Source organism: Euleptes europaea, chromosome 12 (assembly GCF_029931775.1).
Source record: "Euleptes europaea isolate rEulEur1 chromosome 12, rEulEur1.hap1, whole genome shotgun sequence".
NCBI lineage: Eukaryota > Metazoa > Chordata > Lepidosauria > Squamata > Sphaerodactylidae > Euleptes > Euleptes europaea.
In genome coordinates, this window is record NC_079323.1 from 38,194,775 (window position 1) to 38,208,719 (window position 13,945).

Genomic DNA, 13,945 nt, shown 5'->3' on the forward strand with positions numbered 1-13,945 from the left:
ATGGTGCTTAAGGTAAAAGTGCAAGTGATACCAAATTATATTTATTTTGTCCCCAATTATTTTCCCATAGCTGCCAAGGCTCATCTCATGCTGAAAAGGGAGGGATCTTACCCCTATAGTGTTATTTTTGTTAAAATTGCCCCATTTAATTGTAAATGGAAAGGAGGATGAAGAGGGTAAAAACAAAATAAAGTTCTCCATGTCTGTTCCTGAATTCCAAATAGCAGTCTTCACATTACAGTCTTCATAGCTGCATTTTGTGTTTATATTCGAAGACAAACTTCATAAAGTAGACACTGTATGTAGATTGGCTTTTAAAAACAATTAACTGCATTTAATTGAACCTTTGACTTGAACCTTGCTCTATAGTCCTTGAAAGACACTTGCATTGTAAAACTCATCTTAAGTTTGTATCAAAGTATAATATTATCAGAATATTCGACTTCCATTCTTAAAGCAGAAAATCTTGCATTTTTTGGACAATTTTATTGAAGCAAAATAAGTGCCCTTGTAATATTCATAGGTGTAACATAGAGGAAAAACTAATGAGTAGTAAAAGCATGTTCAGGCATTTCTGATACAGGGGCAGTCCTGGTCAGTATTTAGATGGGAGACCGCCAAGGAATACTAGGGTTGCTATGCAGAGGTAGGCAACAGCAAACCACTTCTGAATGTCTCTTGCTTTGAAAACCTACAGGGTCGCCATAAGTCGACTGTGACTTGATGGCAAACAAAACAAAAACAAAATTAGTATTAAAAGAAGGTTCAGTTGTTTATACTTTGTATAGTTCCCAGTTGCATCTCTTTATATATTTACAGAAAAGCATGATATGTCTTACACAGTTTGTACAGAAATTGGATAGTAAAATTAGATCAATGCACTGAAAGTAGAGTGTGCTATCTCAGGGACGTAGCATTATATACAGTTGCTTTGGTAAGTACAGCATATCATACTTTTTGCATTTGTATGGCTTTAGGTTTCCAAAGCAAGACTGACTTGCAGTGTAACGTCTTAATTTTTTATGTCCTGCCTATGCCCACCTAATGAAATAACAGGTCTCTTTTGTAAGAAGCATAAAAGTTATGTTCTAAAATTACCAAAAATTGTCCATGGCAGTTTCTTCAACTGTTTGATGTCTTAGGAAATGAAAGCATTTTTCTTGTCACCATGTTTTGCCTTCCCTATTTATTCATGTTCTAAACTCTTAAATCTGTACATTCAAAATGTATTCCTTGCAATCATTTTTCAGTATTTTGTGGAGCTGTTGATGACTCACGTGCACTGAAAATAGCAATTTGTAGAATCTGTACAAAATGTTTAACTGTCTTTTCAGAGGCAGTCAGCCATATTTCTGTTTCCAGATTTTGAGAAGAGTTTTGATTAGTGTGACATACTGCTTGAAAAGCATAATGCATGCTCAATTACATTTCAGATGTTCCATTTAAGCAGTCGTCATCTGTAGCTGTAGCTGGGGCTGTTATAGGAGCTGTACTTGCTCTCTTTATAATTACAATTTTTGTGACGGTACTGCTGACTCCCAGGAAGAAAAGGCCCTCTTACCTGGACAAAGTGTAAGTTTCATTTCTTTAAACCAGATTACGGTAAGTCATATATAGTCTCTCTTGAGTTTACATTGTACCAATATGTGCTCACACAATCCCTGAATTAGTAATATGAAAAACCAAGATGCACTGGGTTATATCTTGCCACTGCACATTTAGTGAGTGCAAGGTGTATTCTGCCAATACAAGACCCTCTTGCATTCATGCAATGTGTCATCCTTCATAGGATACACCCATATGATCAAAATATATACCACTTGAAAGATCTTGCCTTTGTACAAGTTAAGTTTTCCCTTTCTCCTTAAGCAGTGCCTTATTTACAATTCTAGAAGTAAAAATAGCTTCCTGCTTCTAGGAACTGTTCAGTTTTCATACTTCCATTTAAAAATGTTGACAGCAGGTAAATTGTGTGCATATCTTTCTGTTCACCACACATGTATAGGTGTAGTAAGTGCAGTTAGACTTAAACTTTCAGAATGCTTCTTTCCAGTCCTCTGATAGGTCCTTGTTAGATTGAGGGCAAACAGTAGTTTGTCTCTTTAATGCATCTTGCACTTCAGATGTAAGAAAAATAAAGATGTGATCAGCACAAGAATTAAAAATGTCATGTATACAAATTTGTGTGTGAATACAGTCCAATGACCATTACCATATCTCCAGTTCACACTAGAGTTAGTGAAAGAGGCTTAGCCTTGTGAGAAGATATCAAATATTCAAGCAAGCCTGACAGTTAATGCAGCCATGTATAGTGAGCCCTCTTTTAAATGCCCTTTCATTTCCATTCACTTATATTTTAACAGTACCTAGCCTCTGAAACAGAGTGGATAAGCAAGTAGGGTTCAAAAGGAGCTGACTTCTGTTGAAACAGCTAGCTGCTACAATCACCTGGAGGCTTTTTGCCGTGCGAATTTCAGTTCATGGACTCTTGTGTGAATGAAGACAGAGAGTAATTCAACAAATGCGATCTAGAAAATCTTGTTGGTATTCCTCCCTGATATGAATAAATTAAATAAAAATGGCACTTGTCAAAATTATGTTGACAGTTTTTCCATATAATACGCTTTGTTCTCCTTTCTCTGGGTTATAGATAGCACTTAAAGCTGTTAGATTACTTGGCTTGATATTTATTTTAAAACTTGAAACTAATTTATGTGGTATATTTATTATTTAGTTATTAAGGTGTGTATGTCTGCTTTTAGCCAAAGCAACCAAGGCAACTTACAATAAATATTTATGTAAATCCATCAGTGTGAAATGGCACTGACTTTTGTATGAAGCATCATATAATTAGTTTGCAGTTTAAATAACGTGAACTTTATTTCATCTTACCAGTGGCAATTAGTAAAGTTTTAACTTTTTTGATGCAGGATTGATCTTCCTCCAACACACAAGCCTTCATCTTTGTATGAAGAAAGAGCTCACTCTTTGCCTCAGAAAGAAATATTTCTTCCAGTAAGTTATTTACCAAAGTTTGTGCTTCAAAAAGACACATACCTACAAAATACCACAGAATTTGTTCACAGAACATTATATGCAGGTACCTGGTGGTCACAAAACATTTCTTTCTTTATATAATTCTTTTTTCTCTCTCTTGCCAAGAATTTTGAGTGGATAATAAAAAATAAAAATGATATATCAAATATTATTGAAGTACCGGTAGAGTATCCCTTATCCAGACAACCCATATCCAAACTGATCGAAAAATCGGACCCTTCGATCCAGCATGCAGGCAGATGTGTGCTGCCTGTTTTCAGTGTTCCCTCTCACATAAAAAAGAAATTATACAGTGTATACTGCACCTTAGGTAGAGACTGAAAGCCTGCCATTGATGGTTGGTTTGTTGTTTGTTGTTGCTTTTGTTTAACAGCTGATACAGGTATTCTGGTGATATAGTTACCTTTGCTTTCTGATTGTTCAATGTACACAAAAATATTTAAAATATTGTTTAAAATTACATTCAGGCTATGCTTATAAAGTGTATGTAAAACATAAATGAATTTGGGTCCCATCCCCAAGGTACTATGTATATGCAAAAATTCCAAAATAGTCCAGTATACAGAATGATCCAAAATAACGGACCATTTCTGGTCCCAAGCAGTCCAGATAAAGGATACTCAACCTGTATTGGATTGAATTCCCTTATACAGTTTCCAGAATACTGGCAGGCTCAATCTAATGTGAATCTCAAGAGCAGAACAGTTCACAAAGAATAGGAGTTGCCCCTGAAATGACTGTACAGTAGGCTCTTGTTAGGTAGTACAGCTCCCCTTCCTCCGTGTTAGCAAAAGACCCATGGTAGGTGTAATATGAATTACTCCATTGAGTTCTAAAAGCATCTTCAAATATTGAGAAAGCAGTCAAAACCACAGCAGTCACCTGATTTTCCCAAGCTGTGAGCCTATTGTTTCAAGAGGAGTGTAACCCTGTCCAAAACAGGAGATTTCCTGTCTGCCTTTTTACTAACCCAGAGCACAACTGTCTTGTCAGGATTAAGTTTCAGCTTGTTCACCTTCATCCAGCCTATTATTGACTCCAAGCACCAGTCTAGAACCTCAACAGCTTCCCCAGATTTAGGTGGAAAAGTAAGGTAGAGGTGGGAATCAATCTCTTACTGGCGACACCACAACCCAAACCTCCTGACGTTCTCTCCTAGTGGCTTCATATAGATATTAAATACCATAGTGGATAAGATTAACTCTTGCAGAATCCCACTGGCCAATTTTCTATGGTTACTCAAGGAAATATCACTACTGGGGCTAACTGCAGCAGCCTAAGGCAGCTTATCTTTCTAGCCAGCCCATTCTACAATATGTTGGACCCATGTATTAGGGGATGCCTGCAGCTCTTCTGAGCTGAGTTCTAAAACTGATTGCATGATTTTTGTGGCATGTATGTAGAAGCCTACAAGGCCTTGGCCATAGTTTCCATAGGGAAAAGATCCCTATAAACACTTTCTGGTGAATTATTTTTAGAAGTTGTTGTGTAGCTAGTAGAATATGGATATCTTTGTACTTGTTCTAAACCACCACTTTTTTTTTAGCCTATAGAATGAAAAAATAAAGGATTGTTCAGTTCTACTGCTTCTCTGCCTAGAAAAATGTCTATCTAAAAGAAACACAAGGCAGACCAACAAGTTGATAAGAGTGGTACAGAGTAGTACCATTCAAGTCTCACTGAAGTTAATGGGGAAAATAGGCTTAACTTGATTATAGTTTGGTTTGTGTAGTAATGCCTGGTTAATTTTTTTGACATGATCTGATAGTAAATGTGCAGTCTAAGCAGGTTCTACATACGCCATTCAGAAGTAATCATTCAGAATCACAGAAGTGATAGTATTTATTTAGTGATTATGAAATAAATTACTTTTGTTTACATTGTTGTAAAATACCAAAGGAAGCAGAACAGACTCAGACAAAATATGCTTAACAGTTGGAAGATAGAGACATGACAATGATTCAGCGGTGTCTGGTTAGTAGCATATAATGAGCAATCATTTTGAACAATTTTATGAACCAACTGCATTAACCATTGCAGATCCACTGCATTCCAAATTACAATTAGCAATATTATTGCAGTTCCATAATATTAAATCCGTACATGAACGTATTTGTCCATATCCTTGGAAAAATTTATGGTGTTTGTTTTGATCTTCACATTCCTGAATAACTCGGGTATGTTCTTCAGTCTTCATGTTCCACGTGACTTTGCTCAACCTCTAGCACCCTTCAATGTCATCTGTAACAAAGTTCAGGGTATTCTTCTGCAGAGTGCAGTGTTGCAGAAATGGATATCCTCAGCTGATAACCCAAAGTCCTAGAGTTGTCATATAGTCAAAAGTTCTGCTAGAGCTGACTTTCTGCATCTTTTGGAAGCGCTGCAAGATATTTGGGATTTAATGTCGGTTAATAGTTGGTCTGATTTGTAGAATTTTATTGTGTATTCATATTTTTTGTTGTTGATAACATGTTTAGTCTTTAGGGATAGTAGTTCAAATTAAAAATAAATATTACATAATATCAGGAAATCGAAAATCGGCACAAACTGAAACTCACTGGGATGGAGTAGTTTCCATCCATACATTCACTCCATTAATATGCTGCTGCAATTAGAACAATAGAAGACCACTGCTATACCTGTCCTTCTTTTCTTCTCCCCTTCTCCATGACCACAAATCCTACATCTTGGAGGGCCCATTCCAATATAGCCGATTACTTGTTACAAGTAATCATCCTTTTAAACAGCAAGAAATCTTCCTGAAACTTTGATAGCATTGGTCTCTCCTATCTGCCACCCTCTGTCAGCTTGAGTTTATGTTCATCCTGCCATGTGCTAAATGCCGTTTTGTTCCTCTGCAATCAGGGAACATAACCTTTAACTACCCTTAGTTGATGCTTAACTAGAGAAAAAGTAGCATTTTTCATTTGTCATAGGCTGTGATGCCAAGAATCCTTGGCAAGGGCTTTGGGGGGGTTTGTCCTTGGCACTGGTTCCTCTCTTGTTCTAATATCAGTTCACCACATTGCTTATGCAACTCCCCCAGCTTTCAAAAACAGCTTATAAAACAACAAAGGAAAATGCCAAAAACAAACAAACACAAATTGTACACTTGGAGCTCTCTGCAGTGCTTTAGGAAATTGTGGCATAAAGCACATGCATACAACTTTGTTCAAGTTAATTATTAAAAATAAACTATCCCCAGAAGGATTCAATCAGTGTGTGTTAAATAGAAATGTAGGGCTTAGACCAAGAGCCTAAGTGGTGAACTTCTCGTACCCTTGTTCAAAAAAGAAGGAAGGTGTCATATTATCCATTAGTTTATATGGGAACATTTTTAAAGAGTATTTAACTGAGGTATCTTTTCTGTATATTCTTGTAAAAAATCAAAATTTTGCATAGTATATTCTTGTAAAAAATCAAAATTTTCCATAGTTCATAGTTCATAATTATAATCTAGCTTTTCAAAGAACATCCTATGTTAGTTGCTGAAACTGGAACATGAACACAGTCAACTTGTATCAGTGGAACTATTTGGATATCCAGTGATTTTTAGATCATGCTGCCTTTGAATCCTGTATAACATAGTCACATTAGTGAAAAAATGTATATTTTTATAGGCAATGTTCAGTGTAAGAGAGCTCTGTTAGAAGCTATCATCAGATATTAAAGTCAGAATATAAGTATGGATTTTGAACGTTAACTATATTGTTAGCATTAAAAATGAATTTTAACTTTGAGGACTGGCTCAAACTTCATTGTAGCAGGTTTCCAAAAGTATTTTCCAAGTAAACATGAAAAGTGTGAAGGGAATGTTAAATGGGTGGGGGGACAACCGATAAGCAGTATACACATCCTTAAAAGTAGATATCAGCACATTTTGCTATTTATTGCAGGAAATACCAGGTGAATCTGACCGTTGCATAATCTAAGAGCCACTCTGACAAAAATATATCACTTTTCTGCAGTAGTTCATAAAATAGTCCAAAATAATTTTCTTCTTCCTCTCCAGAAAGAGCACTTCTCAGTGCAGAATCAACATAGAGACATGGATGTTGGAAATATGCAGCATAAAGTAAGTAATGCACTTTACTGTGCATATTGCAGAGCATCTTTCAGAATCTTCTAGTGCTGGGAATGGCAAATGTTAGGCTTCTGAAAGCTTCCCCCCCCCCCGAACTTTAGGAGCTACCAATCACAAAGTGGTGGCTCAGTGGGTGGAGCCAAAGTGGCAAGTTATACAAAAGATAATAGTGTTTTAGAGCAGCTCTGCATTGCTTGGGTGGGGAACCATTTTCATCTGCTGCTTTCCTAAATCAAGCCACCACCTCACCCAAACTGTAATGTGCCCTGCAACGGGAAAATACAGTTACCTCTGTTTTTCCAGGAAGAGGCAAATAGCAACTTTGAAGGGTAAAGAGTTGATAGCATTCTCATTTGAAGGGTAAAGAGTTGATAGCATTCTGTCCAGAGCAAGAGTGAGTATGCATGAGTATGGAAGAGGAGGAGGGAGGACAGACAGGAAGTAGTGCTGGTGCTGTGTCCCCATCCAGAGCATGGGTGCATATTTGCACTTCCTCCTTGCATGAAAGAAAGAGGATGGTGCTGCTGCTGCAGCTTTACAGGGAGCGATAAGAGTTTTCAGCAGCATTAGGTAGAGAGTTACTTTTGTTTACTTGGGCAGTGACTGGTCACTCGTCTCAAGTGACCTTCTGCCCACCTCTGTTCTAGAGCTAAGCTCTACAGTTTATTGCACTGCTTCTCTGCAGACCTAGAAGAATGATGGTACAATACATGCCTAAAAGAGTGGCGCTAAGCCTTCCTATTTAGGTCTGTCTTGGCAGCATTTAAGAACTTCAGGCAGCAGTGTTGAAGAATGTCTAGCTCAATTTCTACTATTTTCTGTCATTTTCTGTTTTCTCCTGTCCCTCCCTCCCTTTTTCAGCATATGTATTTTTGCTTCCCTGCTGTTCCACATACTGCTGGTCCATTGGAACACCTTTTTAAAAGTGCTTGCAGAATGGAGGCAAGCTACCTCCTACAGATGGCATTATCTTTTTTTTCTTTCAAGGGAAGAGACATAAATCAGTCAGACACAACGTTCCAGCTCAATCCCACCTCTTGATAGTATCATATCAGACCACATTATTAATCTTAACTTTTGCCTCCTCCAATATTATTAATAACCTAATCCTTCCTGCTCTGGAACCTCTGCTCCCAAACCAACTTACCTGAGAAGCGAACCCCTTGAAGTCAAAGTATGGGGTGCATTCTCTATTCCGATGAAAGTCCCTCTTAATTTATACAACCGGTGGTAAAACAGTGCTTAAAAGGCCTCATCTGCCCACCCAAACCCCCAGTTTCCCCATCCATGGCCATGTGGAACTTTATAACTCATTTTGCAACTAATGAAAGATCTCTTCAGATTTTTGGCTTCATGTTTTCTCCTTATTCTTGGAAGCCATAACTGTGGCAAGATGAGCCAGGAAATTGTTTGGTCCTGCCTCATCACCTTTCCTGTAGAAATTATTTGGCTGGATGTCATTTTCTTGCCTAAGGCAAAGTCCAGATTTCACCTCAAACAGGATCTGGTTCTGCCTCTACTCTTTCTTCCTGTCAGGAAAAGAAATTAACACTCATTATATGTCTGCAGGACCCTGGCTTTTTTATCAACACAATATCCCTGTTTAGGATGGACCCTAGTCTATTTCTGTGCCATATGGGCACATGTCAAGGTCAGTGTGCTACTGCTACTGAATCACAGCTGTCATTAAACTGTGTTAAAACTGCCCTATCAGCCATTGCCAATGACAATTACAACACGTACCACTCAGGCCATGGCTACCATGACAGCCTCACAGATTTCTACCTCTTCTGGCACTCTGTAGATTGGCAGTCTACTTGCAACATTCCAGTTTTGTGATGCACTGTGCCTCCTGTGAGTGCCAGTATAGACACAACTTTTGGCATTGCAGCGGTCAATGCCGTCTTCTCATGACTTCTCTCACGTCTAGGTAGAGCAGCTTGCTAATCTTTTCCAATGATGTGCCTGCACAAAGAAGAAGAAACAGATTTCTCACCTGTAACTAATGTGTTTTTTTTAGGTGGTCATCTGTGTTTTCATGCAACCACTCATTTCCCACAACAGGTGGTCAGAACTAGAGAGCAGCTAAGCAGGAGGGAACATCCAGGCATTCACTATAACACTCAATTCTTTGAGATGAACAGAAAATGGTTGGGCATAGCTGTAGAAGGTTCCATGTTTTGCACAGGCTAGAACACATAGTGTGACTGCAGCTGAATATCAGTTACAGGAAAAGCAGTATGGTCTTACATGCAGTTTAACCCTGATGACCCTTCCATGTGAGAGCAGTATTATAGGAATGGAGAAGCCACATGAAGTAGAAAATGGATTTGATGGTTTTTAGTACTTCCCTGCCAATAGCTTCACTGTGCCAAATTTTCCACTGCTTAAAAGTTGCTTGTCTGTACAATTTAACTTAATTCAGAAACGTACTATTTGTGTAATCCAATAAATGCATATCTTGGAGTGATCCAGCTCTTAAGTATTATTCTATTTTGAAAAAAAGTACTCCAATGTACAAGCTAGTAGTCCAGCACATAATTATAGCTTCTTCATCCTTTTTTAAATGATATGCTTTCACTCCATCTTTGGTTCTGTTAACCGAAATGTCCATAGGGTTGAATTTATATTATGTCACATACAGCCTTGCCATAATCAGCGCACACCATAGAACCCATTTGCAGATGTTTAAAGTGGTGGCGATGGTGGTAAAGAAGCAATTTCTCCCCACCACTATTCAGCTGTGACTTGGTAACACCCAAGTCTGACTTGAGAACTGTTGAGTTAGCCCCAAGCTATGATGTTCACCAAGTTCTTTGCTGATAGTGTCTTTCTTATCTGTTCTGACCTGGAAGCCAAATTGAGAGGAAACGTGGTACTTAGAGATAGATTGATCTTGCCAGTGGATGCTGATAGCCTTTTGGTGTTGTGAGAGCAACCACTTGCGCTATCGATCCATTGTCCTGAAACCATTCTGGGAAAAGGTAATGGAACCTTTGGTTAAAATAGTTATTGCCTCATTGAGTGAGGGGTTTTTACCCAGACCTCTGAAGTAACTTGAAGTTATAATTTCTGGGAGAAGGTGGTAGAGCATTGGTGGCACTGTAAGACTGATTTTATTTGGTGGGGCTTTTAATATGGTCTGAACTCTGGGCACTTGTGTGTCCAGAAGGGTAATTACTTCTACTGTATTGTAGATAGTTTTAATTTAGAATTATAAGCTACCATGAGCCACAAGTGAAAGACTGCGTATAAATATTTTAATTAATAAAGATCAAATGTCTGAAATAGCAATTACAATGATTCAGGATATAGTTAAGAGTATTTTGATATTTGGGTATTATGACAAAAGATTATTTAAGTGTAATAAACATTTTTTTCTCTTTAGAAGATAGTAAACTGCAGGCAATTTACTTATGATGATGAAAATCTCTTGGCTCAAGACAGCCATCAACAAATGTACCCAACTTACAAGCAAACGAATTGCAAAGACTGGAGCAGTAAGAAGCATCAAAATCCGGACAACGGAAGAGTATACATCAATCCTCGGGAACATTATGTGTGACTGAGTTGTAACAACTTACAGTTTAATCACTGTTGAATACCTTGTTGATTTCCATTTGTTTTAGGTTCAGTAATTTTTTTTTACTTTGCTATTTTTCTTTTTGAAAAATTTGAAGAAGATAGGAGTAGGGGCAAAAATCAGGAATGCTTAGCTGTGGGGAGGGGGCTGATACTTTACAACTGTAAGTATGTTGGCCACAACCATCTCTTCTAAACCCACAAGTTTCCTAATACATGCTAGTTAATTCATTTGTGCTTTAAGTATGCATTTGAGTTTAGAATCCCTTCCCATAGCCCTTCTTCTGAATTCTCTCTTCCTTAAACATCTGGGCTTAATGAACACATGTGACTGCTTCTGAAAATTGAGGTTCTTTGTCATGCTGCTCATAGTTGAGCATTTTTAAATCTGCCTTAATGTCTGCTACTACAAAATATCATTAGTTTGCATACTACAGAGAAAAGAAGGCAATTTCTGCTAATTCCCCCTCCATTGCAGATCTTCACTGTGCTATTCATGGGGTCTCCTGTCCCTCAGGAACAAATTTTCGTTGTGGTGTGAGGTAGAAGTGGGCTAGTCTGTCACAGATCCCATCAGTTCTAAGCCATTGTGTTTGTGTTCTCTGTCCCCATACCTTGATAACAATATGTGCCATATACATTGCATCACGCATTTTGTAGCAATTGGTATTGCTGACAGAAAGAGCGAAGCAAAATATATGATTTTACCAGCAGCCTTAGCTACTCGTTTTCAGTAACCGTTTTGTTTTCCTTTTACAAATGCAGACATACTTCCTATTTAATAAATTGGCAATATGTGTCCTCTCATTGATTACCATTTGCTCAAGATAATGGGTAGAATAACCATTTGTGTGCAAGTGCAGCAGCTTAACTTAACAGGATTTTTCTTTTACATAGATGCTCTTTCACTTAAACCTAGTTTTTTTAGTCACTTGCTTAACCATGCCAGAAATACCAGCTGAACTACTGAAAAGCGAGTATGGCCTTATGCTACAACAAGAAGAATAAAATCAGCATACAGTACCAAAAACAATGGACAACAATAATACATGTGTTTGTTTTTACTCTGTTCCGTAGATGAGGGTGAGAAACAATTCAGCATGCAGCCCCAGTGGGATTGAGAGCGGCTTCAGTATTTGCCATATTTTTCATTAATCCCTTTGGCCCAATTATGTGTAATTCTCTAGTCATAAAGATCGCCCACATTCAACCTTTTCATATGCCTTGCAAGATGCATCAAACAATTATTTGTGTTTTTTTTCCTTCTGGAGTGCAGCTTACCTTTACTTATTGTGCCTTTTAATTTTTAGACCGGCAAATGTAAATGGGGAGTTCTGTCACGCTGCCAATAACAGGGGAAGGGTGCTGGTGGGAGAAATGTGGATTGTTCCACAAGCCTACATTCCTTTTGATTTTCTGCTTACTGAAGTGACATTGTGTTAAAGTGTTTCGTGGGGGTTATGGAAACATAAATAGGTCTTTGGAAAGAGTATCAAGTATATTGCTCAAGGTAAGTAAAAGAATAAATTGCAAGTAACATTGAAATGCAAATTGTGTACTAATATGTAGCTTTTATACAGAGTGGGTAGATGCATTAATAACTCCACCTGTAAAAATAGAATGGGATTTTGGTGATTCATGTAGAGAGGTGTAGTTTGCCTTACTTTTAAATTTGCCTACACGATTTGTTTGTCGTATGAGTGCACAGCTTGAAAAATAGGTGGGTTTGGGGTAAGGAAGAGACTTCATAGCAGAATATGAAGTATCAAAAATAATTTGATATTTAAGTTTTAAAATGCAGTAGTTAGATGTTTAGTATTATGATGGAATGATAAATATTCATATTTTTGTAGCTTGGGTGTGTAATATCAGTTCTAAAAACAAAAATTAAGAATAACTTTTTATATTTTAATTTTGTCAAGTTCAAAACTGTTCAAAGAAATTGTGTATAGAAGATTATAATTTTCCTTCAATTATTCTGTGTTTATAGAAGGATTAATTTTGCATTATTGTGCTGTAAACAAAACTAATGATAGTTCATAATCCTGTAAATTGGATACCAGATGTCCCAAAGTGAATTATCTTCAATCATGCCTTCATTTCCCAAAAATCACTGCCCATGATGGAAAGCAACAAGGAGCAAATGTAGCGATTACCATGGTAGGACCATTAAACCTTAGGTAACTGTTTTGAGTATATATAACAGTATTCAGGACAGGAACAATGGGAAGTGTTGTCCCCATAGTTTGTGTCCTGGATATTGACAAGTATGCTTTCAGCGGCATCGAAGGCCTGACATAGGAATTACAACAGAGGCCTTAGTAAGCTTTCTGTTCTGTCTTCCAGGTAGGTTTAGGAAAAGGAAATGGAGGCTGATAGGCTGCACCCATCACTAAACAAAACTTGTGGGCATTGTTCAGAGCAGGCAGCTCAGTAGGGCAGAGACACCTGTGGCCCACAGAAATAGGGGAGGTGCGGATCTCCATTGCCCTCGCATGCAGGTCACCAGGCCTTTTGAGTCGGCCCCAGCCTACCCCCCAGAAGAGCCTGTACCCAGCCTGGCCCTCCCTCCTACCCCCCCACTGGATGCACGCCAGCCAGTAAAAGGATCTCCCTCTGCCCACTCCCTGCCCTGGTACTTCAAACATGGCCCAAGGTGAGTCTTTAACTGATGCTTCTTGGTTCAGATCCAGATTCTTACTAGTTATTGTGACAGACTTGTATTCAGAAACTCTGTTTCACCTTGTGATAATCAACGTGAATCACATTTAAAGTCTGTAAATAAGCCTACATTATCATTGGGAAATAATTTTTCACCATATCCTAATTTATAAATGAATCTTAGATTATTGTCGCTTTACATTATTCACTTTTAATTTGACTAGATGCCAGATCTAGTCCTAAGATTCTGCTTCAGTTATTCTCCATGTATTACCCTGTTCCTCTTGGCAAGATGCAAACAATCCTTATTTCATGAATGCACAGATGTAAATCCCAGAAGGAACTTCCTTCAGAAATGTGAGTACAAAACAGGTTGTGATGTTCCAGTTATGAAGTCAAATGCAAAATGGAGCATAGGTAGAAAAAGCTATTTGAAGAGTAAGAAGTGTAATATTGAGAACATCAACCTATGGTTACAGCTGGAATGCTTAACTCTGGCTTTAAAGTGTTAGGTATTCAAAATGAAAAGGTTGTGTAGCCTGGTTTAATGTGTAGAGTGAA

The 13,945-nt window shown here is 37.9% G+C and overlaps 1 protein-coding gene across 1 annotated transcript in view; it reads left to right on the forward strand.

Moving 5' to 3' along the window:
* Positions 1-10,735, forward strand: part of NECTIN3 (nectin cell adhesion molecule 3) — a 74,824-nt gene extending 64,089 nt beyond the window's left edge. Inside the window, exons 6-9 of the mRNA XM_056858180.1 lie at positions 1,434-1,572; positions 2,931-3,015; positions 7,070-7,132; positions 10,530-10,735. Of these exons, the coding sequence (XP_056714158.1) occupies positions 1,434-1,572; positions 2,931-3,015; positions 7,070-7,132; positions 10,530-10,706 (464 nt within the window). The 3' untranslated portion in view covers positions 10,707-10,735. The remainder of the gene's footprint in view (positions 1-1,433; positions 1,573-2,930; positions 3,016-7,069; positions 7,133-10,529) is intronic.
* Positions 10,736-13,945: the final 3,210 nt, after the last annotated feature.